Raw genomic sequence first — 25728 nt, 5'->3', positions numbered from 1 at the left:
AATATGGTTTTAACATATTAATATGACACACTCTGTTTTGTTTACGCCGACCTGGAGTTTTTACAATATGATTCAAATCATTGATTTTACTCTTTATTGTATAAGGACCACAATATTTAGCCTGTAAAGGATGTCCAGGGACTGGCAAAAATACAAGTACCTTATCACCAGGCTCAAAAACTCTAGCCCTGGCATCTTTATCATACCAAATTTTCATCTTGTTCTGTATTTTTTTAAGTTTTTCTGAGCAATTTGACAAGCAGTATACATTTTTTCTTTAAATCTAGATACATAGTCTGAAAATTCAAGTCAGTATGTTCAGTAAGCCACTTTTCCTTAATCAATTTTAACGATCCCCTTACAGTATGGCCAAATACCAACTCAAAGGGACTAAATCCAAGGGATTCTTGAACAGCCTCTCGGACTGCAAAAAGTAGAAAGTGAACTCCATCATCCCAGTCTCTGTCAAATTGAAGACAAAAAGTTCTAATCATGTTCTTCAATGTTTGATGAAAACGTTCTAAGGCACCTTGAGATTCTGGATGGTACACACTTGATCTATACTGAGCAATCCCTAACTGGTACACGACTTGCTGAAATAAACCTGACATGAAATTTGATCCCTGGTCAGACTGTACAGACTTAGGAAGTCCTACTAATGTAAAAATTGGATAAGTGCTTTGACAATAGTAGGTGTCTTGATATTTCTTAGCGGAATAGCCTCAGGAAAGCGAGTGGATGTACACATGATTGTCAATAAATACGCATTTCCAGTTTTGGTCTTTGGTAAAGGTCCAACGCAGTCAATTAGAACTCTGCTGAAAGGTTCGTTAAAGGTTGGAATAGGCAGAAGTGGTGCTGGTGGTATTTTTTGGTTAGGCTTACCAACAACCTGGCATATATGACATGATTTGCAGTATTCTGCAACATCATATCTAAGTCTTGGCCAGTAGAAATGCTGCAAGATCTTAAGGCAAGTCTTCCTTATACCTAAGTGTCCATCCAAGGGGGTGTCATGGGCAAGACCAATAATTTCTTGCCTATAAACTTTAGGCACCACCACTTGGTATACCACTCTCCATTCCTCTTTTGGGGTAGCATCAGGAGGCCTCCACTTCCTCATTAAAATTCCGTCCTGATGGAAATAGCATTCAGCCACTTTGTCTGCTTCCTCTTGTGGTTGAGCCCTCTTGCAGAGCTGAAGAACCTCAGGGTCTTTATTTTGTTCTTCGGAAAGGTTCTTTCTGTTTAATGAATGGCTGTTTATGTCTGGCCATGGCATAATAACGTTCTTGTTAACATGAGGTGGTCTTGTTATGGCCTTTTCTGAGCTACCAGGACCTTCAATGGCGGCTAGGAAAGTGTCAGAAAGGTCCATGTAATCAAGCTGGTTTTCTTGCAAATCCTCATCTTGTTGTTTTGTAGCCATCGCTCTAGTGACAACACAAGCTGGATAGAATTCAGCATCATCTTCAGGTAATTTAACATCCACCACCGGTTCACTGGTAGCAATTGATTCAGCAACCACTTTGTTCCTAGCTAGATCATTTCCTAGTAATAATGTAACACCCTCAACAGGGAGATTAGGACGAACACCCACAACAACTGGTCCAGTTATCAAATCTGACTTCAGATAAATACGATGGAGAGGAACATCTATACAACCTAACTCTACACCTTGTAACAAAACGGAAATCTTCTCGGACAAAGGCAACAGTCTAGATAGAATTCAGCATCATCTTCAGGTAATTTAACATCCACCACCGGTTCACTGGTAGCAATTGATTCAGCAACCACTTTGTTCCTAGCTAGATCATTTCCTAGTAATAATGTAACACCCTCAACAGGGAGATTAGGACGAACACCCACAACAACTGGTCCAGTTATCAAATCTGACTTCAGATAAATACGATGGAGAGGAACATCTATACAACCTAACTCTACACCTTGTAACAAAACGGAAATCTTCTCGGACAAAGGCAACACACCTTCTAACAATAAAGACTGAGAAGCTCCAGTGTCCCGTAAAATCTTAATAGGCTGAGTGGTATCATCAACAATAGAAATAAACCCATCAGACATAAAGGGTTTATATTCCTCCATGTAATCACAAAAACTGGACTTAAAAGCCTGACTCGCAGGACATTCCAACGTACTGGTAATATAAGGTGTCGTACAAGCACTGGACTTTGGCTTATTATCTCGTTTATTCTTCTTCTGGAGTCTAAAACAATCAGCCATCAGGTGACCATTTTTCTTACAATAAGCACAAATCAGTGACTTCTTCTCAAAAGTATCAAATTTTGGACTAGACATATTATAACTGGACTGACTCTTATTCTGTGCAACAGGCTTACTATTAGTACGCTCAGTGCTTTGATTTTTGTAATTTCCACTTGAAGAATTAACATTTTGACCCTTGAAACTTCTTTTATGTGAAAGGGTGTAATTATCTGAAATTACAGCTGCATCATGTATTGTCCCAACAGTTTTGTCGTCTTAATGTGTTTTTAAGTCTAAATGAACACATTGTTTGAACTCTTCTAATAACATCAATTGTCTTAGGTTATCAAAATTGTTATCTGTTTTCTTTGAAGTATGCCATTTGTCAAATAGATCTTCTTTTTCTCGAGCAAGTTCCACATAGGTTTGCGAATCAAACTTTTTATAAGATCTAAATTTCTGTCTATATGCTTCTGGTACTAGCTCATAAGCTTTCAAAACTTCCTGTTTCACCGTGTCATAATCGGAACTTTTTTCTGATGGAAGTGCGGAGTATATTTCAGCGGCATTACCATCAAAAACACTTTGTAGCATTGTAGTCCAATATGGCTTTGGTCAATTCAAATTATGAGCAATTTTCTCAAACTGTGGAAAATATTTATCGACTGTTTTTTTTCACAAAATCTGGGAACCAAACGTATATTTTTTGCTGCATCAAAATATTCTGATTTCAACTGGACTTTAGTGTTGCTTTCTTCTTTGACCATTTCAAGTTTTAGTTTCTCCATCTCTAGCCTTCCCCTCATTTTAAGTTCTTTTAATTTTAATTCATCTTCTTTTTCCTTTTTATCCATTTCCAACCTTTCCTTCATTTCTAGTTCTGCCTGTTTTAATTTAAGTTCATCTTGTTTAAATTTAAGTTCATCTTGTTTTAATTTAAGTTCATCTTCTTTTCTTATCTCCAGTTCTTTTAATTTGAGTTCATGTTCTAATTCAAGCTGTTTTAATTTAAAGGCGTCAATATTTTCGACCTTAAGTTCAAGAGCCTCTTCACCTAAAATTTCTGCGTCAACTAATTTGTCTATAACTAAATTTTTTATAATTTGTTTTCTCATAGATACTTTAAAATCTAATTTCAGATGTTGAGCAAGCAACACTAATTCCTCTTTCTTTAAATTATCAAACCCCTCCAGGTCTGGCGTTTTCAAAAATTTACCGGCATCAAATGCCATTTTATAGAATTTTGTTGGCTAGTTATAATAAAAATTACTAAACAAATTTTGAATATGATATTTTCAAGCTCCCGGACGAGCCCCCAATTTCTGTTACGGCCAGAAATTACCTTTTAATTGTAGCCAACAAAAGACACAAATCAATAGTAAAATTTAACAATATTTATTATATAAAAGTTTACAAGAAGTATTACACAAATATTACTGTCAACTTAACTGTCAAAATATGAGTCCAATCTTTTATCTTTATCTGTATTCGGAAATCTTCTAGGAATCCAATCTGAATATTACGTTCACTACTAAGGTCACGATCCAGTATGATGTTGTTTGTAGAATAAAAGTGTCAATCCAAATGCTATGAATATTAATGTCTATCGATGTCTAAATCTAAGTCCAAGAGTGAGAGTTTAACTTTAGTGTCTGTATATATATATAGTTGTCATGGAAGATTCTAGAACAGTCTATAATGGAACATCCTAGAAAGTTACAACAGAAGTTTCTAGTAAAATGTAGAAGTTTATATAACGCATCTTTTATTAGGATCATTCTGGAAAGTTCCAATCATTCTGTAATTGTTCCAGTGATTTCTAAACTGCACAGTTCTAAGATTATTCTGTAAACAACTATCAGGCCACACAACACAAATCAGGCCAACATAAATAAATACAATAATTACAATATCATTTATATAACATAATTACAATATCATAACAACATACAGTTCCAAACAGGTTTTTCAAATGATAAAAAAGCCAAATCTGCATTAGGATAGAAAAATATGGGTGTTATGAATAAGTTTTATATTAATATTTTCTAAACAATGACTCAACAAAAACTGACCATATCAATGATATTTTATATTAATACAAAAGAGTTGACTACTAAGATAATGAAACCCCGTTACAAGATATCCACCAAAAGTGAATCGCACCCGTGTTAATAGACGTTCATCAAAAACCAGGAATATAAAAGATACAAGAGGGACAATCAAAATCATAGATTGAAAATAAACTGGCAACGCGTTGACTAAAAATTAAAAGACAAACAGACAAATAAGTACAGAAGGCAAAACCTAGAAAACTAAAGACTAAGCAAAACGAACCCCACCAAAACCAAGGGGTGATCTCTGGTGCTCCGGAAGGGTAAGCAGATCCTGCCCTGCATGTGGCACCTGTCTAATGTAGTTCACCAGACACATACATAAACAATGAATAGGTTAAAATTGATTCCCTTTGAACTTAAGCTAGTTAATATTTTCAGAAAGAAAACTATTTACAAAAATATTTTTTTTCTGCGCACTTTGCAAGTTGAAGTTGTTAAAACGTAAAAACAATGTAATGGTACGAATAAAAGCGCAACCGTTTTCATAATAATAATTAATACGATTTACTCACTCACTAAACACCTGCAGTGCGATATTTTAACAATCTATAATAATTCATTATCAAACGGTATGCGTAGTTTATTTCTAACAACCCGAAGTGCAAACTTATATATTGATTTTTTAAAAGATTAATCTTCAAAAATTGACTAATTTGAACGAAATCATTCTGACAAAACGACTGCATTCCACTCGTTTACTTGTTACTTACAAAACTTCTGTTTGATTTCGCACTATATATTGATCAATAACAATACATATATTTATTTTTCTACTGACTGTATACAGGAAGAAATATGGTATTGGTCAAATAGTCACAGTCACGTATATAGTATATTTCTTTGTATACTAAAGTTTAATCATAAAATTGAAAAATATTTCTTTTTGATTGGTGCATTATATTCGTTCTTTTTTTAGTTTTTCGGCTTAAACTTCCGTTATATATGAATATATTGAGGTAATACGGTCATTTCATAACTCTTATACCATAGAACTCGCACGTGTTTGGTTTGTCTTAGTTGCTCTGCTAAAAGCATGCATGAGTATTCCACTTAGTATGTTTTATCCGTATGACACACCATCTCATGATACACCGTTACCTCAGAACGACGACGGAAGTTCTAGTGAAATTCACATCAATTCATCCTTTCCGTTTTTCAACACCAGTCACAGATCCCTTTTTGTAAGTACTCAGTACACAGTAAACTCAATTCATGCGTCCACTTTGTCCAAAGATCAGCCTGAATAACTTCATAAACATGGAAAACCTCTTTGTTTCTTCAAAGGTTTTCTTTTGTCTATTCATTATCTTCATCATCACAAGCAATGATGCAAATTCTATAAACTTTCTCTGACTCCTTGGAGTCACACAACATTCTAAGAAGAAACATTTCCATATTGACATTAAAAAGACAACAGTGAACGGTGATTCTCATTGGTAACTATGTCAACCAATTTTAAGATAAACCATTTACAGAAGTATTTTTTGTCTAAAATTTCTTCATTTGGTAGAAATTGAATGAAATATGGAAAACTATAAGTTATGAATGTAGCCAATTGTCTGACTCTATCTTCCTTGTCAAGTTCTTCAGCTAGATTCTTGTACGCCAAAAATGTTCTGAAATCGTAACCAATCAAACTCTCGTGGATCTGAAAACAACGGATCAAAAGAAACACTTAAGTGCAACAAAACGAATCCAACATACATGGAAAAGAACTATTAAATAACAATAGATGTCATATTCCTGACTTATCAAGCTTGTCTATCGGCTCTCTTTACATACTTTTGTATCTATGTTGCAGAAAAATGTAATTCAAATCATTTTAAAACTTATTGACAGGTATATAATCTACTTTTATTAGGTAAATACCAACGGAGATTTGACATTTCTGTCTTCTCTAAGCAGTTATACACCTTCTCCATTTCCATACCAACAAAACAGCCAGATAGTTGCTATTTACTGGGGAGATATTGATACCACAAAAGGAGGAGATGTGTGGTATAGGGAAACACAAGACTCGGTATTACTTCAGAAAGCCTCAACCGAAATTCATTCGAGTTTCCCTCGACAATCAGGTTTCAATGCAAGCTGGGCATTTGTAACAACTTGGAGTAACGTTGCATTTTACGGAGCTGATACCACCGGCAAGAGAAAGGTATGAATATGTGTTGTGCTGCAAATCAGAATCATTTGTAACTGAACATTTATTTCTGTTTAGAAAGTGCAAATGTGAACAAAATCTTGGTCAAATGTTAAAGATATAAGATTGTATGTATCTCAATTATAAGAATATATTTAGCATCATCGCTGTATGAAATCATTTGTTATAAAAAAAATATAACGTTGGTTGCACATTTTGGTTTTGGATCCTATCAATTATTATCTAAAGCGCTGTATTTCAGTTTCATTGAAATTTAGGATATTCAATTTTGAGATATTTTGTTAATGTACTAGTTTTTGGAAGCTACCACTGATTTGGAATTGTCAGTTCATAAAGATATATTTGTTGTCTGTACTTTGTCACAATAATAATTTAAAGTATAAATTGCAGACATTGGCTGTTAGAGGTTTCCCAATTTGCTACCGTACCCGCCGTATTACGAACTGGGAGCCAGCATTGATCTTTTCAAACTAATTCATATATGTCCTTAATGTCAATGTACTTTTTTGGGGGCATATTTTAGGGGTAGGTTTTAAGAAAAGATAATAGAATAAGAGCTATTTTTACATTCAAAATTGCCCCCATTCAAAATGTGAAATGTTAAAGTTAAATACAAAACCTGTTTCAGTAATGAGGTCGCTAATTTTATAGAAAGTGTATGCAAGATACTGCAGAGTGAATACATACAAACACGTAGGAACAACTTTTCATGAAGGAACTTGTGTTTAATAAGTTGACAGGAGAATTTCTTTCCAGTTTGATATAATTTCAAATTGATACAGTAGATTATTTTAGTTGTTCAAATTCATTATTTTTTATACCATACTTATATTTTTTCTGCAAGTTGTAAAAATCATCGTTCAGACGTATGAGAATTTTTACCAAAAGTTAAAAGTAGGAAGTATCAAATAAACGATACACACATAAAATATTCAAAGAACACAAGTGTCAGTACAACTGTATTTTAGTCATGATAACTGTGGCGGATCCAGAAATTTTCATAAGTTGAGGACCACTGACTCCCAAAAAGGGGGCTGCTCCTGTCATGCTTCCCTTTATTATTAATCTTTTTTTACTAGAAAAGGGGGCGGACCCCCTTTCCCGTGCCCCCTGTCCCCTCCCTAAATCCGCCTCTTTATAATCATATGACAATTATTCTTGTCAATGGAATTAGATGATTAAAGAAATGTTTTTTTTTTATTGACAACCGAATAGTAAATACTGATTTTTCAATCAAATCAGTCCCTGAATTTTCATCCCAGACGGGAATCGAACACGGAACTTTTGTGTTAGTAGTCCGATGCACTAACAACTACACCACAGTAGTTTATAGTTATTATTTTAATCATAATTCATTTGTCTGTAGGAAAACAATCTTTTTGTCTATATAAAAATAAGAACCAAAACAAAATACGTATAACTAACAGAAACACAAATCTATATTTAGAATCTAAAGGTCGTGTCAATTTCAACTCAGTTCGTTTAAGGTCTGTTTGATTCATGCACTTGTGGATAACAAAGTTATTATTTAACTTTGCCATTAAAGTGCGAGGTTTTGCATGCCTTAAAACCAGGTTCAACCCACCACTTTTATTCCCCTTTAAAAGTGTCCTGTACCAAGTCAGGAAGATGGTCATTGTTATAATATTGTTCGTTTCTCTTTGTGTTGCATTTTAACGTTGAGTCGTTTGTGTTTTCTCTTATTTTTGAGATATTGAGATAAGACGTGGCACGGTACTTGTCTATCCCAAATTCATGTATTTGGTTTTCATGTTACATTTGTTATTCTCGTGGTGTTTTGTCTGATGATTGGTCTGTTTCTGTGTGTGTTGCGTTTCGGTGTTGTGTCGTTGTTCTCCTCTTATATTTAATGCGTTTCGCTCGGTTTTGGTTTGTTACCCCGATTTTGTTTTTTGTCCATGGATTTATGAGTTTTGAACAGCGGTATACTACTGTTGCCTTTATTATTCCATTAAGAATCATAAGGTCAGAGTTATTCCATTTAGAATCATAAACAAAGTGTTCTAGAAACGTTAAAATCGCTTTCAAATAAATCGTTAAGCTAGTTTTTTGGTGATACGTAAATAAATTCGCTAAATTTCATTAATAAAATAATTTCATGCGTTAAATGATACCTCCAAAACAGCACCAACGGTTGTGTTAAGTACCAACCGTACCTGATACGTAGCAAATCGGGAAACCTCTGTTGAGCGTTTTGACCTCTTCATGCAAAGTTAACTGTACATGCGTTAACTTGTTTATCTCGTGATCCGTTTGTTCATTTAGCTCCTCACGTATTTTTACATCTTGAATAGCTTTTTTTATCATTTTTCTTGATGGGGATAAATCTTGTAAGATGTAAAAATTGGCATAACTGTGCGGTTTTTTTTTAATATTCTTTTCAATTTCAATTTAATGTGTTTATGGAGTTGTTTTAAAACGAGCGCCAGGCGAAAAGAGTGTACGGAGTTTACAATTTTAAGTAATAAACCAACCTTTATTTGTTTTAACAAAATTTAACCAATCAGATATAAATTATTAAATTTGTGTAATTAAACATCCTGTCTTACAGAAATATATGTGCTTAAATGTTTATCCTCATTTACTGTTTACTTTCAGAATTTTTTTTGTATCCTTGTCTTTTTCTACTTCTTATATAAATCAATTATATCATAGTGCAATAAACCTCCCTTTTTCAATCTCAGATGAGAATTGCAGTGGCAGTAATAATTAATTTATATACACCGTTTTGTTATTTTAGCGGTGTACTTTCCAGTGTGTTCTAGTTACTGACGGAGAACATTCATTCGTGATACTGAATTATTACAAGGTGCAATGGACAACTGGAACATCAAATTCGGGAGACGCCTCAACCGGTCTAGGAGGCATACCTGCACAGGTACAAAAAAATAACTTTTAAACATATTTCTACATATGTTATTTTGATGGTGATTCTTAGTTTCAGTTTAGGATTGCGGTATTTAAATTATGACAATCATCATGAACATACGGCATTCTAAAACAAAGAGAACGCTTGTTCTACTATGTATATCATTTATGTTAAGATTATAACACAATACACCCCTTATTTTGACATTTGTACCTAATTTGTCTGTTTGTTTTGTTCACACATCGCTGTCAATATAATGGAATTTGAAGCGACTGTCATACATGTGAGATGTTTAGCTAGCTTTAAAACCAGGTTTTATCCACCATTTTCTTTCTACATATGAAATAGCCAGTACCAAGTCAGGAATATCACAGTTGTTATCTATTCGTTTGATGTGTTTGCGATTTTCATTTTGTCTTTTGATTAGGAACTTTCCTTTTTCAATTTTCCACGATTTTGGTGATTTTATTTTTTTCAAACCGTATATGTGTTATTAATCCTCTTTAATTTCTTCAAAAGGTTGGATTCGATGCTGGAGATGGAATCCATTATTATGCTATACCCAGCTCCCGTACACCAGAAATAATCAATATAACACACATGTCTAATGTTGGAATTCCAGGAAAATATATATTCCATGTTGACCTTGCTTTTCTCGAGCAGTCTCCTTGTAAGTTTCGGCATTTTAAAATTATATTTCAAAATAGTATCATGATATTATCCGTTCGTTCTTGATCCAAACGAATCCATCCCCGAATGAAATACAAACAATAAAAATTAAAATTAAACCCATTGGAACATAAGTAATCACTTTAATTACTTTTTACCTGTAAAAACATTTCTTAGTTTGTTTATTCTTTCGTTTTCATACGAACACGGTGGCTGTATTGTTGCTGAGTTAGAAATAGCAATTTATTAATGCTTTTGCAGATACATTTTATTCGTTCAGTTAACAATCTTTATTTATAATGTGAAATAACAATTTTCAATAAGAGATAGCGTGTTAGAATCAGCTTGTACCAGCCTTGGTTACAGCTTCTATGGGATCATATCATATATTACATAAGTTGAATTAACAAGAAAAGATCAAAAGTTCGTACAAGTGATCAATTCCTCATTTGAAATTCCGTTTATCAATGTTTATGCAGGAGTTTTTTCTTTTGTTTTAAACCTATTCCTTAATATGTTTTCTGTCTGAAATAAAATTTTCAGATAAACGTCTGATATCAAACAATGCACAATTTCTTTCATATACTAGATAAATTATAAAAATGATTTCACATTATGTAGTAATACTGTATTTTGATTAGATGAGAGAAATTGTATTTTTGTACAAATTTTCTAAACATTGAGATTATTTTTTCTGCCATTTGTCATAAAAGATTCCCATGTGCTATGGAATTTGCTATCAACATGTTCCCTTTTCTGAATGCATGCATGTATGATGAAAGGCATGCTCGTCAATTTATGAATATATCTTTTTATATTGGAAAATAATCACACCTACATTAAATGTGTTAAATAAAAACTATAACTGTCCATAACAAGCTGTATAACATGACAAGAAGCTTGATGACTATTCAATTATGTTATATTTATAGTGGTGAACGAATGTGATGGACAAGTTTGTCTTCACCATGGTACATGCGAAGATTCAGTTGGATTGTCAACATGGCGTTGTAATTGTCTTTCTGGATTTACTGGTTTACTTTGTGAAACAGGTAACTTGCGTTTTAACAGATTTATCTTCCCTTGATTTTGCGGACTAAAAGTATATATAAAGTGCAAATATAACAATGTATACATGTATCCTGTGACAAGTGTATTTTGAAGCATATTTTTAAAATCGTGTCATCGATTCAATAGAATATAATGACCATTTTTTTAATGGCTGGCTCTAAAACTTGATAGTTGATATGACTTTTACAATATCTGACAGAAATTCATATACTAAATTTATTAGATGATATCGGCAGTTACACCAACTAAAACTACACATGTAAGTTAAGATTTGACTGCTTGAAGCTCACGGAAACATGTGGTCGTTATCTATTTTCATCTTGTATTCAGAGAAGGGTTGTTTGAATATCTGCATCCGTGTCACGGTTCATTGAATGTACACGTCCTCTCGCATGTATACGTAGCAGTCAGGTTTGTGTCACGCGGCGAAGAAGACAACTGTGTGATAACTAAATTATAACATGTCTGCTATGAAACAGTTATAAAAAAAACCAACAAAATCATAACGGCATCTTTAAATGTTCCGATGGCAAAACATGACCGTTACAAACATTTGAGTCGATAGCTTCCTCGTTCCTTGCAATTAACTTTAAAGACGTCAAAAGAACAGAACTATTATGTGCTCATTTGATTGCTTTGTGTCATTATTTCAGATGTTAATAAATGTCGTAGCTCTCCCTGTCAGCACCATGGAATTTGTTTGAATTTACCGAATGACTATCAATGTCACTGCGTGGCCGGATTTACTGGACATGACTGTCAGGCAGGTCAGTATCAAACACAAAATTCTTCATTATATAAATAAATTGAAAAGTAAGTATGGAAAAAACATCTTATTTTTATCATAGATTTCTTTCGCTTAGAAATGTCATGTAGTTCTTGTCAATATCTTTAAATGATTTACCAACCATTAACTTATTAGATAAGAATGCATATAAATGTATGAAACTGTTTGTTGGAACAGCTAGTACAAATATATATATCGGGTAATACGACAATGACAAAAAAAACCTATACTTTTCTATTATTTGGAAAATTAATACAATTATTCGTTTAATATACTATGAATGATATAAAACTGCTATTTTAGATCTCGATGAATGTCTGAGTGGCCCATGCATGAATGGAGCGACGTGTAGAGACATGCATAATTCGTATACATGTGATTGTCAACAAGGATATGCTGGAAATAATTGTCAGATAGGTGAGTAATATGTTTTTTTTTCTATAAAAAAGTTAGAAACAAACTTTAACATAAGATCTCAAAATAATAAGAAAACCTCGATCCCCACAACGTAGAACATGTATCATGGAGCGTATTCTTTTTAAATAGTAAAAAAAGAACTAAAAGTTCTTCAAGTTCTACAATTTCCCCTCTTCCTACACATAATGATAAGGAGACGACAAGAAAATGGCTTGTTTAAACGGTACAATTTTTTCTGCAACAAATACAATGGCTACTTTTATTTCTAGTCTGAAGATAAGGCGTAAAGCATCAGAGCTGTACTTGAGAAAGATCTATGTCTTTATCTAACAATTTTAAAATATTATGTATGCAATATTTTCTTACTGAATAGACGTATTGGCATAATGACTTGTAATACCCCCTTCAGGACTTTCAGTTTTCTAGAAAAGGGGTAATAGCAGAGGTTGTAATAACTAAAGGCAAAAGAAGTATACCGCTGTTCAAAATTCATCAAGCGAAAAAGAAAAAAACAAATCCGGGTTACAAACTAAAACTGATGAAAACGTATCAAATATAAGAGAACTACGAGACAACAGAGACTCGACACTTAAATGTAACACACACAGAAACGAACTATAATGTAACAATGGCCATTTTCCTAACTTGATACAGGGCAATTTATGAAAAAAATGGTGGGTTGAACCTGGTTTTGTAACATGCCAAACCTCTCGCTTTAATGACAGTGTTAAATATAACATTACAATGACAACATTACACGACAGGGCTGCATAAATAAACAGAGAAATGGGACAGAGAAACAAACGAACAAATTTCTAATAATGCTTAAGTTATTATTTTTCCTGAAATTTGGCAATCAATGCCCGTAAAAAGGTAAGGTCATATTTATATATGTCAGCCAAGTTCGATTGTTTTTAAGATTGTCTTATGGTATGTTGTAATAAAACATACTCTTGCTGTGATATTGCAGGCAGAAAAGTACTCACAATTATGATTATTGAAGTAAGATAATTTTGAGCTTATCCTAGAGAGAAGAATCTACCTTTTATCAGAAACTCTCAAATCTGAATATCTACACGCCAAGGATGCACAAGAACCGAAACGATTGAGTTGGTTGACCGTTATATTCAAATGATATTGGATATGTTCCTTTCTTCGTAACTACAACTCCCTTGTCTTTCATAAATGTGACCTACCGAATCAAACTATTTACCGGATTTGTTATCTCATAAGCAACACGACGGGTGCAACATGTTGAGCAGGGTCTGCTTACCCTTCCGGAGCACCTGAAATCACCCCTAGTTTTTGGTGAAGTTTGTGTTGTTTATTCTTTGGTTTTCTATGTTGTGTTGTGTCATGTGTACTATTTTTTGTCTGTTTGTGCTTTTAATTTTTAGTCACGGCGTTGTCAGTTTATTTTCGATTAATGCGTTTGACTGTCCCTCTGGTATCTTTTGTCCCTCTTATGTACAGCTACGACAAAAAAACTTTTCCAGAGTTGAAGTCTTAGTTTTTTTATGATTTATTTTAAAAGTTAAGCTATTAAATGCATTGCCGTTCTACCGTTGTCGTCGTCGCACGCTCGTATAGTTGATGTATTTCCTTCGGGTTTAAATTGTAACCCGGATTTGTTTTCTCTCATTCGATGTATGACAATTGAACAGCGGTATACTGTTGTTGCCTCTATGCTGTAGTCGTCAAACCAAAACCACCTACCTAGTTTTATTCAAATTTTAAATAGATGATCCTTTGAATATTTAATTGAGTTTTGCATGTTGATTCTTTTTAAATATCCAACATAGTCCTACTTGATAAGATAGATTATCATGGTAAAATGCTTGTATATTGTTATATTTTATAAATATATTCCGCCAAAAATACCACTTTAGGTTTTCTGTCATTCAAAAGCTTTTTAACTGTTTCTGTTCTTATATTTGTCTTTGGTCGTTCTTGATGACGCAAATCTAAGTAAATCTCTTTGAACGTATGAACTTAAGACAGTGTTTTTTCACTTTGTATGTGAGATTTTGATCTTAACTGACGATTTTGCTTCGAGCACCGGATTTCCTTCCAAAGATATTGTAGGGTTCGTGGTGCACAGTTTGATTTTTTCTATGTTGTGTGTAATATACTATTTTTTATCACTGGGTCTGCGTCCTTTTTTAACACAAAGTATAACCAAATTTTGACTAGGAATCAGAATTTTCAAGGTGAATATACATATTTCTTAATAAAAGATGATTGAACAAAAATGATTAAACAGCAAAATTTTTTTTTCCAGTCAGTAAAATCAATTTGCTTTTATCAGAAGATAAATGTCCTCTTATAATCTGATTTTTAATTTCAGAAATGTTACCTTTTATCTCGAGTTATTGACTTTTGGAAACGTGTATATTTTTACTAAATTTCTAGTTTTTGTGTGTAATGCCGGTTATAAAACAAATAGGTAGAAACTGTAAACAGCATGTACTCTTTTCTACTTTAACAGTAAATTTATGTAAATAATATATCCATGCTGACTGATCTTTCAATAACTGTTCAGTGTCATTGAATTTCAGATATAGATGAATGTCAAAGCAATCCATGTTACAACAATGCTACATGTACTGATAGAACACCCGGATGGAACTGCACCTGTTTACCCGGATTTACTGGAAATCAATGTCAAACAGGTTAGCAACGATTATAACAAGATACCTTTAATTGTGTCCAATAACAAATGAATAGTACGTTAATACTGACTTTATCGACAGACTTTTTTATTATCCAAGTTTCATTAAATTTTAGATATAGATGAATGCCAAAGCGATCCATGTAACAACAATGCTACATGTATTGATAGAACTTCTGGATGGAGCTGTTTCTGTCTACCTGGATATACCGGAAACAGCTGTCAGACAGGTAAGTAACAATGTAACATCTATTGTTAGAATACCTGGACCAATTAGAAAGTACCATTAATGTCTCTTCGGCGATGCTCCAGGTCAAAATATTTCAACGAAAACAAAACAAACACGGACGATATAAAGCTAATCAAACAAAAAAGGACATAAAGTATCGTCAAATCTGGACAAGGAATCAGAACTTTTCAAGATGAATATAAATATTCATAAATAAAATCTGATCGTAAATTCTATGACAGCAAATGTTCATCGAAAGAAATGTATATTTTATAGTCAGTAAAATTGATATGCTTTTATTAGAAGATAATTTTCTTTTTAATTTTCGAATTGTTGCCTATTATCTCGCTAGAAAACTAAGTAGAACCTTAACATTGCAAAAATCAGAAAAAAGGCCTGTTTTATCGAAATCATCGGATGGCTTCTTTTAGAAGTCATTGGCATTTTAAAAACGTGTATATGTTTACTAATACTTATACTTATTTTCTAGTTTTTATTTATTATGTCTAGTTTAACATTAATATACATTATATATTCATGTTGACTGGGCTTTATATACCTGTTCAGTGTCATTGAATTTCAGATATAGATGAATGTCAAAGCGATCCATGTTACAACAATGCTACATGTATTGATAGAATACCTGGATGGAATTGCACCTGCTTACCTGGATTTTCCGGAAATCAGTGTCAAATAGGTATTTTATATTATAAAGTGAAAAGTCTTTCAGTTTGAATCAGACCATATAATGATTTAAATATGCTTTCAAATAAATGTGGTCAACAATTGCATTGTATATCATAGTAGAAAAGTAAAGATATGAACACTTTTGTATACTTTTAGATATTAATGAATGTTATAGCTCTCCCTGTCAGCACCATGGACATTGTTTGGATTTAGTAAATGACTATAGATGTCATTGCAAGGCCGGCTATACTGGAAATGATTGTCAGATCGGTCAGTATCAAACACAAAATAATTAATTATATAAAGTTTACGAAAAAAAGGGAATACGGATAAAGCAAAATGAAATAAACCTTATTATTATCCCTTCTTTCTCTTTGTTATTACACATATATTGAAATGATTCAACTTTTAAATTATCAGATGTTGATGCATATCAAACGTCTGAAACTGAATGAAAAGATTGTGTCGTTTAATGTGTATGCCAGTGACAAACATTTGAATTACAATATATTTGTGTTTACATATTTAGGATTTAGAGGTTAAATTAATTCGTATGATATACTTTTGATTATTACAATTGTCTTTTAGATATCGATGAATGTCAGAGTAACCCATGCATGAACGGAGGAACGTGTAGAGACAAGAATAATTCATATACCTGTGAGTGCCAACAAGGATATGCCGGAAATAAGTGTCAGATAGGTGAGTAATTTGTATTTCATTTAACCTGTTAAAAGGTTTATACACTAACAAAAGAGAATAAGAATATAACACATGACAATATTATAGAATATTTAGATTTGTTAACGTGAACGCTTACAATCATTCGTTTTAACGTTTGTCATCAACAAAACAAAATATAAAGATAATACACGAAACAATACGAGTGTCACAAAATTCATTTTTAAACATATATATAAAATCGAAATGTTAGAAATTAAAAAAGTGGAATAGATTTCTTGAGATTATTGTTTTAAAAGGTAAAGATACAGTATTCTGTCATACATATGTTATGTTATATAATATAACTTTTGTGGATGAATGTTAAACTGTTTTTCAAAGGTGGAATACAAACAGCAGATTTAAAATTGATACTGCACAATCATTTCTGAAATATACTGATGAGTCCTATGAAGACAAAACGCGCGTCCTGATACCTTTGATGATTAATTACACCACTGGGTCGATGCAACAGCTGGTGAACGCTTCGTTCCCGAGGTTATCACCAGCCCAGTTGACAGCACTTCGGTGTTGACATAATATAAATTATGTGATAATTTTAGAAATTTACTGTTTATAAAAGTATGAATTTTTCGAAATTCTAAGAATGTTTATATCCCAGGCATAGATTACCTTAGCCGTATTTGGCACAACGTTTTGGAAGTTCGTGTCCGCAATGCTCTTTAACTGTGTATTTGTTTGGTTTAATGACTATTTTCATCTGAGCGTCACTGATGAGTCTTATGTAGACGAAACGCGCGTCTAGCGTATTAAATTATAATCCTGACAACTACCTTATATTCAAATTTTAAAACCTAAATCCTTTGTACTCTAATAGAGGTCGGTCATTTAGAGACGTATCAACCGTATAATATACGTTGACGTTTCCGCATCTGCAGGTATACCGAAAAACAGTATGTGTTCCCGAGCTTAGATCCAGAACTTTTCCTAAGGGGGGGCTCTCTGACTGACATTAGGGGGGGCCGCTCCAATCATGCTTCAGTGATTGCCTATATAATCAACCAAATTTTTCCAACGTAAGGGGGAGCGGGAACCCAGGCCCCCTCCCCTGGATCCGACTTTGGAGCTCTAATTTTATGTACTTTCAATAATGCAAAATAGGCAGATGATTTATTTCTTATGCAAAAAAAAGAACAAAACAATTAGGAAATATCCAATTTTTTTATGGAACATGTCATTCCTTTTTTTAAAATATTCTGGATATTAGGAACAGTTTACACGCATGATAGGAGTGAACACGGTAAAATCGTTTGTTTGGGTATTAACTTGTGCTCACTTAGAACCAAATTGTTAATTGACAAATAGAGTGATACTCATTACATTTCTTTTTTAAATGTATTTACATGACATCTGAAGACAACTCGTGTTTCTATTACCTTTTATGATAAAATTGCAAATGAACAATATTCAAAGTTCCTTACATGTGTATATAAGATAGTACATTTGATTAGTTTGTGTTTATTCATGTAAAATCTTGAAATATTGTTTAACTAGAATATTAAAGGATTGTGTACAATATTCGTGTACCTGCCCCACATTGGCCCTTTTTAAGAGCATGTAAAAGTAGTTGATAGTCCCAGTGGCGGATCCAGAAATTTTCATAAGATGGGGACCCACTGACTGCCAAAGAGGGGGCCCACTCCAGTCTTGGTTCAGAAATTCCCTATATAAACAACCACAAAGTTTTCCCACAAAGGGGGGAGGGCGTGCCTCCTGAAAATATGCCTCTGAGACCTCCAAAACACCACTATCGCAAATATTGAAAGTGAATGTTTGATTTTTCCGAAAAGATTCCAATTAGATTTTTAAAAAATAAGGCAAAACGTATAAATGGTCTTCCAATTAATATTTTACCGTGTGTATTTCTATGTTGTGATGTTATGCTATTGTTTCAGAAAAAGGAGACGGTTTGGATCCATTAAAACGTTTAATCCCGCTGCAAATGATTGCACATGTCCTAAGTCAGGAATCTGATGTACAGTAGTAGTCGTTTGTTTATGTAATTTATACGTGTTTCTCGTTTTTTTATATAGATTAGACTGCTGGTTTTCCCGTTTGAATGGTTTTAAACTAGTAAATGTGGGGCCCTTTATAGCTTGTTGTTCGGTGTGAGCCAAGGCTCCGTGTTGAAGGCCGTACATTGACCTATAATGTTTTACTTTTATAATTTGTTATTTGGATAGAGAGTTGCTCATTGGCACTCACACCACATCTTCCTATACTTAATTAAGCTCGGGATCATATAATATGTTTTGATATATCTGCAGATGCGGATACGTTAAAGTATACGATACTGTTGATACGTTTTTAAATGACCGATCTCTATTACAGGCATGTTGAAATTGATCATATATTCAAAAATATATGTGTAACAAGTGTAACCTTTGTATCTGGTCAATATGAGGAAATATATCAATATATTACGGATTACAAATGTGTCGAGGTTTGTGATTGAATAACAACACAGAGATGTCAGTATATATTCAGGAAACTGCCGGGGTATATACGACGTTTTTATCCCCAATTGGAACCTCAAAAACGTCATCATAACACCGGTTACTATGTGACGTAGTCAAAAGCTATCAGACTGTCAGAGGCTCAGAGAGGGAAAATAATGACGTGCTTTTATCAATAATACATGTTTCATACAAAATCACGCAATTTACACTTTTGATAATTAAATTTAATTTTAAAAGTGTTATTATAAATTATTACATACACGATAAAATTATGTTCACAGCAAATTAGAAAATCCTTCACGTATGCTGAACATATCAGGTTGGGTTTTTCAATATATGTGTTATCAACAAATACCTGCACTGGAAAATAACATTAAGTCAGGGGTAATCCGTAATATATGTGTAATTCAGGTCTCCGAAAGGGTATATACTGTGACATTCCCGGCTTAGGGCGTATATCACCTTCGCCTTCGGCTCAGGGGATATAAACTCTAAGCCGGGAATGTCACAGTATATACCCTGTCTGAGACCTGAATAACATATAATATTTCTTTCAGGTCGGTATGTCCTCATATTTACATCAAACAAAGGCTGTACTTGTATACTATATGTATATATGTTTCTCTATAAAATGCATTGCTAATGTACTGACATTTGTCAATTCACTGAATATAGTATTTTCCTTAAGGTTCATGATTGTTGGTCCTGCCAAACAACCAATATCCCTACCGTGGCTAAAAATAGTACAAAAGGGTGAAACATATTTATTGTCTTTATCGTCACTGATGAGCTTTTTATAGACGCACGTCTGGCGTTCACAGGTCATGATGAGTGTTAAAAATGCTAGAAAAAAATATTTACCTCATGACAATTGTGACTAATTCTCGAGATACCCTTTTATTATTTTTTTTAACAAAAATGGACAAACATTGCCAAGTATCGAAACAACTGAATGGCTTGTCGTTAAATAAAAATGTAAATTAGTTTTTAAGTTTTTCCTATAATCTCACAAAGAATAATATATATGTTAAAACGAAAAGCTCAAAAACAGAAAAATAATCGGCTTTACAAGATCTACAAAATGTCCAAATAAATTGAGTAAGGAAAGATGTTCTGTGAAATAAAAGCCACAATTTTGTTTCGATAGCTTTACAATCATATGACATCAACTGAATCGAAAATCAAACATCATTCATTGTTTTGAAATTTCTCTAATACACTTTAACATTGAATATATATAGTATGTATATGCTGATCGTAGCGACGGACCTTCTAATTATCTCAGTGTCATTGAATTTCAGATATAGATGAATGTAAAAGCGATCCTTGTTACAACAATGCTACATGTATTGATAGAACACCAGGATGGGACTGTGCCTGTTTACCTGGGTTTACTGGAAATCAATGTCAAATAGGTATTTTACAAAATAAAATATATAATATCAACAGCGATCCCTACATGACTAGATTTAGTAGTGACATAGTTTTGGTTAATTTACAATAGTGAGTGTATTAAAAAGAGTTGTGTTATGAAAAGTTTCCAGGCTAATGAAAGCCTTCATTTAAAACAAGTTCACTATACTAAATTCCTTTTATTATTTTGACATACATGTATTAGTACAGCTCATTCGTCTTGTATCCACATAAAAAAAAAGATTGTTTAACGTAGAAAAATTAGTAAAAGGTCATTACAATTTATTCTAAATGCCGAATGTGTATACTTTCAGCTATAAACGAATGCACCAGTAATCCATGTAGGAATAATGGAACATGCATAGATCTTATCAATGGGTACAGTTGTCACTGTTCAAATGCTTCTACAGGACAACATTGTGAACATCGTAAGTCGTAACATAACATGTAAAGAGTTACAATATGAATCCATTTATCATGTGATATATCATAAACAAAACTTGAAATAAACATAAGGGAATCCCTTCCTTTCATATTAAAAGTAAAACAAAACATTAAATAAGCTTAAAGAATTGTAAGTCGATCAAGATTACAGAATTCCATAGCCACAATAAATAAAAGACAAAGCGTTAACTACTATCAACAAAACATTTTAAAAAAAAGCTGAAAAGAAAGCCGGAGGGCTCAGTCGCCTTTGAAGTAAACCAAATAACGAGTCAAAAAAATAACACTAAAATAGTTAGTCGAATTATTTTTAGTTCCGAATAAGATCGTTAAATCAATAGTTCAAAACGTATCCATATGAACCCTTGATGGTATTCATGATATGAAGAAAAAACTTGCTAGTTTTAGATGTCAATGATTTTAGGTAAAAGTGATAGATGCAGTCATCAGTGTCTCAAATATAAAAATATGTATACTATGAATTTATCAATGAAACGACACCATCTAGTACCATAACGTATAGTTCAAATGTAATAAAATGTTACTTCTATTTTGTATTGAATAGGAATTCGTAAATAAGATCTGTATCATAAGAGTGAAGAAAGATCATAGATGGAACGCAACAATCAATTTTGTTTTTTAATTGTTTTTAATACGTTTGTTTTTTTAATATAAAACAATATTGCTGTTTGTAGGAATGGATCATTGCTCCTCGCACCCCTGTTTACATGATGGTGTATGTATTAACAATTATGATGGATTTAAATGTGAATGTATAGATTCCTGGTTCGGTGATATATGCGAGGAAAGACAAACTAATGAATCTGAGGTAAAGTCATATGTGCTAAACAGGAGATGCAGAGTGTATATTAAAATTTCAAAATGTGTTATGATTGCGAATTCCTTATGACTAAATTTAAAACTATGCAAACAGTAAAACCAATTGATGGTCAAACAAATAAACGAAAAACAAATATTATATTTACAACATCAAACTGCATCCACGAAATTATAGGTTACTGAATTTGGACAGGTGCATACAAAATGTAATGGGTTTAAACATGTTTGTGGGCACCAAAACCTGAACTAACAAACAAACTGTGAAAAGTTTCTGACTCATCAAATCGATATCAAGCCCACAACAAAACAACAGATAGCTAAAAAACAAAAAAACATATTATTGATCTTACAGTATTTGCAGTTACTGAAACAAGTTCAGAGACATTAACTACTAATGAAAAAAATACAGTACCAACCATATGTAAAACGTTAAACAGTGCACATCCAAATTGTTTTAAAAGTGTAAAAACATCAGAAATATCCTCTGAATAATAAGAACTTGGAAAATGCTAAAATATGAGTATGAACAGAATGATGGACTGCTATAATTGTAAAGAAATACATTTGAGTCGTAAAGATTTATAATTGTATACACATGTTAATCCGTGTATCATTATCACTGAGAATTGAAAGGGGGAATCACGCAGTTTGAACAGAAAGACCCATACTTTCCAGATAGTTGTGTAACCCTGATTTGAATTTACCGTCAGGGGATTTTATAATTCACCAAAAACATTGCTCATAACGGTTAAATTGAAATGTTATTATAAGTACAGAAATTCAAACTGATATAAGTAAATTAGTGTGTTCTCCTTATCCATGTTATCAGTATATATTAGTAAGATCTTGCTCGTGTTTACTACGTGTATCGTTCTGCGTGTGGGGATGTTGTTTTGTTTGTCCCTTTTGATTGTGTTAACCTAAATGAGACTCTAGTGTACAAAAAAATCAGCAAAGAAAATCACTTTTTTTTTTATTAAAGCTTATGCTTAACTCACTATTAGTTGTTACTTCTAGTTATGGTAAAAACATCAACCAAAAAAATCAAGTGGTTTTCGGCCAGGGGTGATTTTTAAAATGTTTATATCACCGAAAAAACGCCAAATTATCTCCCTTTGTTGAGGAATTGTCATTTTGTTGCATTAAGATTGAACTACCTTTTTTTTTTAACTCATCGGCGACCTATATTTTTCTAATAAGCTTTACTTAAACTTAACTATTGTAAAATTTCAGCGATTTCTGTAATTTCTTTCTTTTTTTTATTTTGTTTTATTTCCATATTACGTTTTTTCTCATATTTGTTCAACAGAAAAAAGTTTGCCTAAACAAAAACGCATGCTTCTTTCAAAGGCAGATTGTGAGCTGACACCATATTTTTATTTTACGTTTCTATTAAGTATAGGATGAATTTTATTTAGAGAAAAAATAGCGAAGTCCTATATTTCAAAAGAATGATTTATACCCGCGTGCACCCTGAAACGTTTTTTTTTTTCTATTTCCAGGGCTGCTCCGTTCTAGAATATTCTGAGTGTTCCTGTTTTGTTCAACAGTCGAAGCACACAAAAAAATCGAAGAAAATGTTGCTAGGTTCTATAGGCTATGTAATCGGATTATTATTTACCATCTTATCTTACTGTGTGTGGATGATGCTTAATAAATCACAAAGTGACCGTAAAATATACCCACATGAAGGAACAATTGTACAACATGAAGTCTTCCAAGAGAGTGAAATCGCCAAGCAATCAGTGCAACCCTCACAAAGAGTCAATAAACTTTATGAGTCCCGGTTAAGAAAACAAAAACAACAGAAAGAACACCACAACTGTTTCTTAGACCATAGTGGATTCGATTTTTCTAAACTATATGTTAACGAAGATGGGAGTCGGAAAATTCTGAAATGTCGGCATCAAAGAGTACAAAATGACAGTTGAATAATTAAAAGCTATTGAAATTTACTTAATAGAATTACAAACACAAATGTGCTGGTAAAATAAAATTGAGGATATTTTTATCGAAAAATGAATCTAGATATTTGTTATATGATGTAATTAAATACTGTTCATGTTTTTTCAGTCTTATGCTTGAGCATAACTACTGATAAGAAAGTACCAACACACGAGTACAAACTCGAATTCATGATATACATATAATAGACAGAGAAAAAATAATCTATCCAAATCTTGTCCTGTCGAAGTACGAGATCTCTCTTCTTTAAAATTACGTTCGATTCCCTTTTTTACCTTTACGAAATTGTAACACATGTAAACTATTGTTGCATGAACTTAGGTACAACGCCGGTTTTAATAAATCATTTACACGGCCGACACTCGGCTTACCGAGAGATTGGTCGGTTAATCTATATTGAGTATGCTGCTATATGGACGCTTGGTCTGTTGAATTGGTAGTTTATACGTCTGTTAAGAGTAAAACGCACAATCTTATGTTAAACGCTATTCAATATACAGATTTTTTTGATTTTATCAGAACCAAAAAAAAAAAAGAAAAGTGTCTGACAAAATGATATCTATCATAGAATATTTTTCACCTGTAAAAACATTTCATAGTCTGCGCAGTTTTCAGTAAAACTAAAAGGCGTCGCACAAGTTTGTATTATTTCAGCTTATACGCATAGCAATTTTTAAGTAAAAGGCGAAACAAACCATTTACGATATCATTTAAAGGACACATAATAGTACTTTGGTTCTGAAAAATGAATTGATATTAGTAAATATTTCATAATTGTAATATAGCGTGAATAACACCACGTTTGAGTGAAAATTATGGGAAAAAAGTATGTTAATGGGTTGGACAATTGCAATTGTATCAGTTAAGAGTTATTCAGCCATGGCTAAAACTTTGCGACGTTTATATTTTCTCATTGAAAAAGTTAAGAATGAGATATTCTTGAGTAAAAAAAATGACAATACGGTGCAACAGTATTCTTCTAGTAAGAGCATTTTTATTTTGAATTTCTTTGCATTTTATTGAAGGGTGTGTCACTTCAATATAGCATGATATGGATTGGTCGCTGCAATATGCATGGATTTATTATAAACGTTTTCGATCGGCCTTAATTTTTTAATCTGTTCAAAGTAGCACGTTCTCAAATCCGACTGAAAGTGTTTTGCTGATTCAAGAGAAGTCCGAGTTTGATGTCAGAAGATGTAACCAAAGAAAATAAACAAAATGACAATAATACATAAATAACAACAGACTACTGGCAGTTAACTGACATGCCAGCTCCAGACTTCAATTGAACTGATTGAAAGATTATGATTTCATCATATGCATATAAGGCACAGTTCTTCCCGTAAGGGGTTTAGTATCATACCATCATAAGATATATAAAGAACATAACCCGTGTCATGCCAACAACTGGTTTTTAGATAAATGGGTTTAGTTCCGATGCAAAGACCCTATAAGTGAATCAATATTAACGACAAAATATGCAATCTTTAATGACCTGACAACAGTATAGTAACTATATCCCTTCTCAATAAGTCGTCTTAATAAAGAGCATTGAGGATCCAAAATTCCAAAACATTGTGCCAAATACAGCTAAGGTAATCTATTCCTGGGATAAAAAAATCCTTAGTTTTACGAAAAAATCAAAGTTTTGTAAACAGGAAATTTCTAAAATGATCACATTATTGATATTCATGTCAACACCGAAGTTGGTGATACGCCCTCGGGGACGAAACTTCCACCAGCAGTGGCATTGATATCGACCCAGTTGTGTAAAACGTTATCAAAAGTACCAGGATTATAAGTTAGTACGCCAGGCGCGCGTTTCGTCTACATAAGACTCATCAGTGACGCTCATATCAAAATATTTATAAAGTAAATGCTTAGTTATACGAAATTCAAAGTTTTGTAAACAGGAAATTTATAAAATGATCACATTATTGATAT

General features: G+C 32.8%; 1 protein-coding gene across 2 annotated transcripts in view; it reads left to right on the top strand.

Annotated features, from left to right (window-relative positions):
- LOC143080941 (uncharacterized) overlaps nt 1–23883 on the top strand; it is a 29251-nt gene extending 5368 nt beyond the window's left edge. The window contains exons 2-16 of one of the 2 annotated variants that reach the window (XM_076257133.1): nt 6199–6492; nt 9260–9397; nt 9908–10058; nt 10990–11109; nt 11782–11895; nt 12219–12332; nt 14891–15004; nt 15120–15233; nt 15816–15929; nt 16076–16189; nt 16508–16621; nt 20421–20534; nt 20847–20960; nt 21672–21805; nt 23319–23883. In XM_076257133.1, the coding sequence (XP_076113248.1) occupies nt 6199–6492; nt 9260–9397; nt 9908–10058; nt 10990–11109; nt 11782–11895; nt 12219–12332; nt 14891–15004; nt 15120–15233; nt 15816–15929; nt 16076–16189; nt 16508–16621; nt 20421–20534; nt 20847–20960; nt 21672–21805; nt 23319–23747 (2292 nt within the window). In that variant the 3' untranslated portion in view covers nt 23748–23883. The remainder of the gene's footprint in view (nt 1–6198; nt 6493–9259; nt 9398–9907; nt 10059–10989; nt 11110–11781; nt 11896–12218; nt 12333–14890; nt 15005–15119; nt 15234–15815; nt 15930–16075; nt 16190–16507; nt 16622–20420; nt 20535–20846; nt 20961–21671; nt 21806–23318) is intronic. The other variant, XM_076257134.1, reaches the window with a different exon arrangement.
- Nucleotides 23884–25728: the final 1845 nt, after the last annotated feature.

This window comes from Mytilus galloprovincialis, chromosome 6 (genome assembly GCF_965363235.1).
Source record: "Mytilus galloprovincialis chromosome 6, xbMytGall1.hap1.1, whole genome shotgun sequence".
NCBI classification, from domain to species: Eukaryota; Metazoa; Mollusca; class Bivalvia; order Mytilida; family Mytilidae; genus Mytilus; species Mytilus galloprovincialis.
This window is presented reverse-complemented; position numbering and strand designations above follow the sequence as displayed.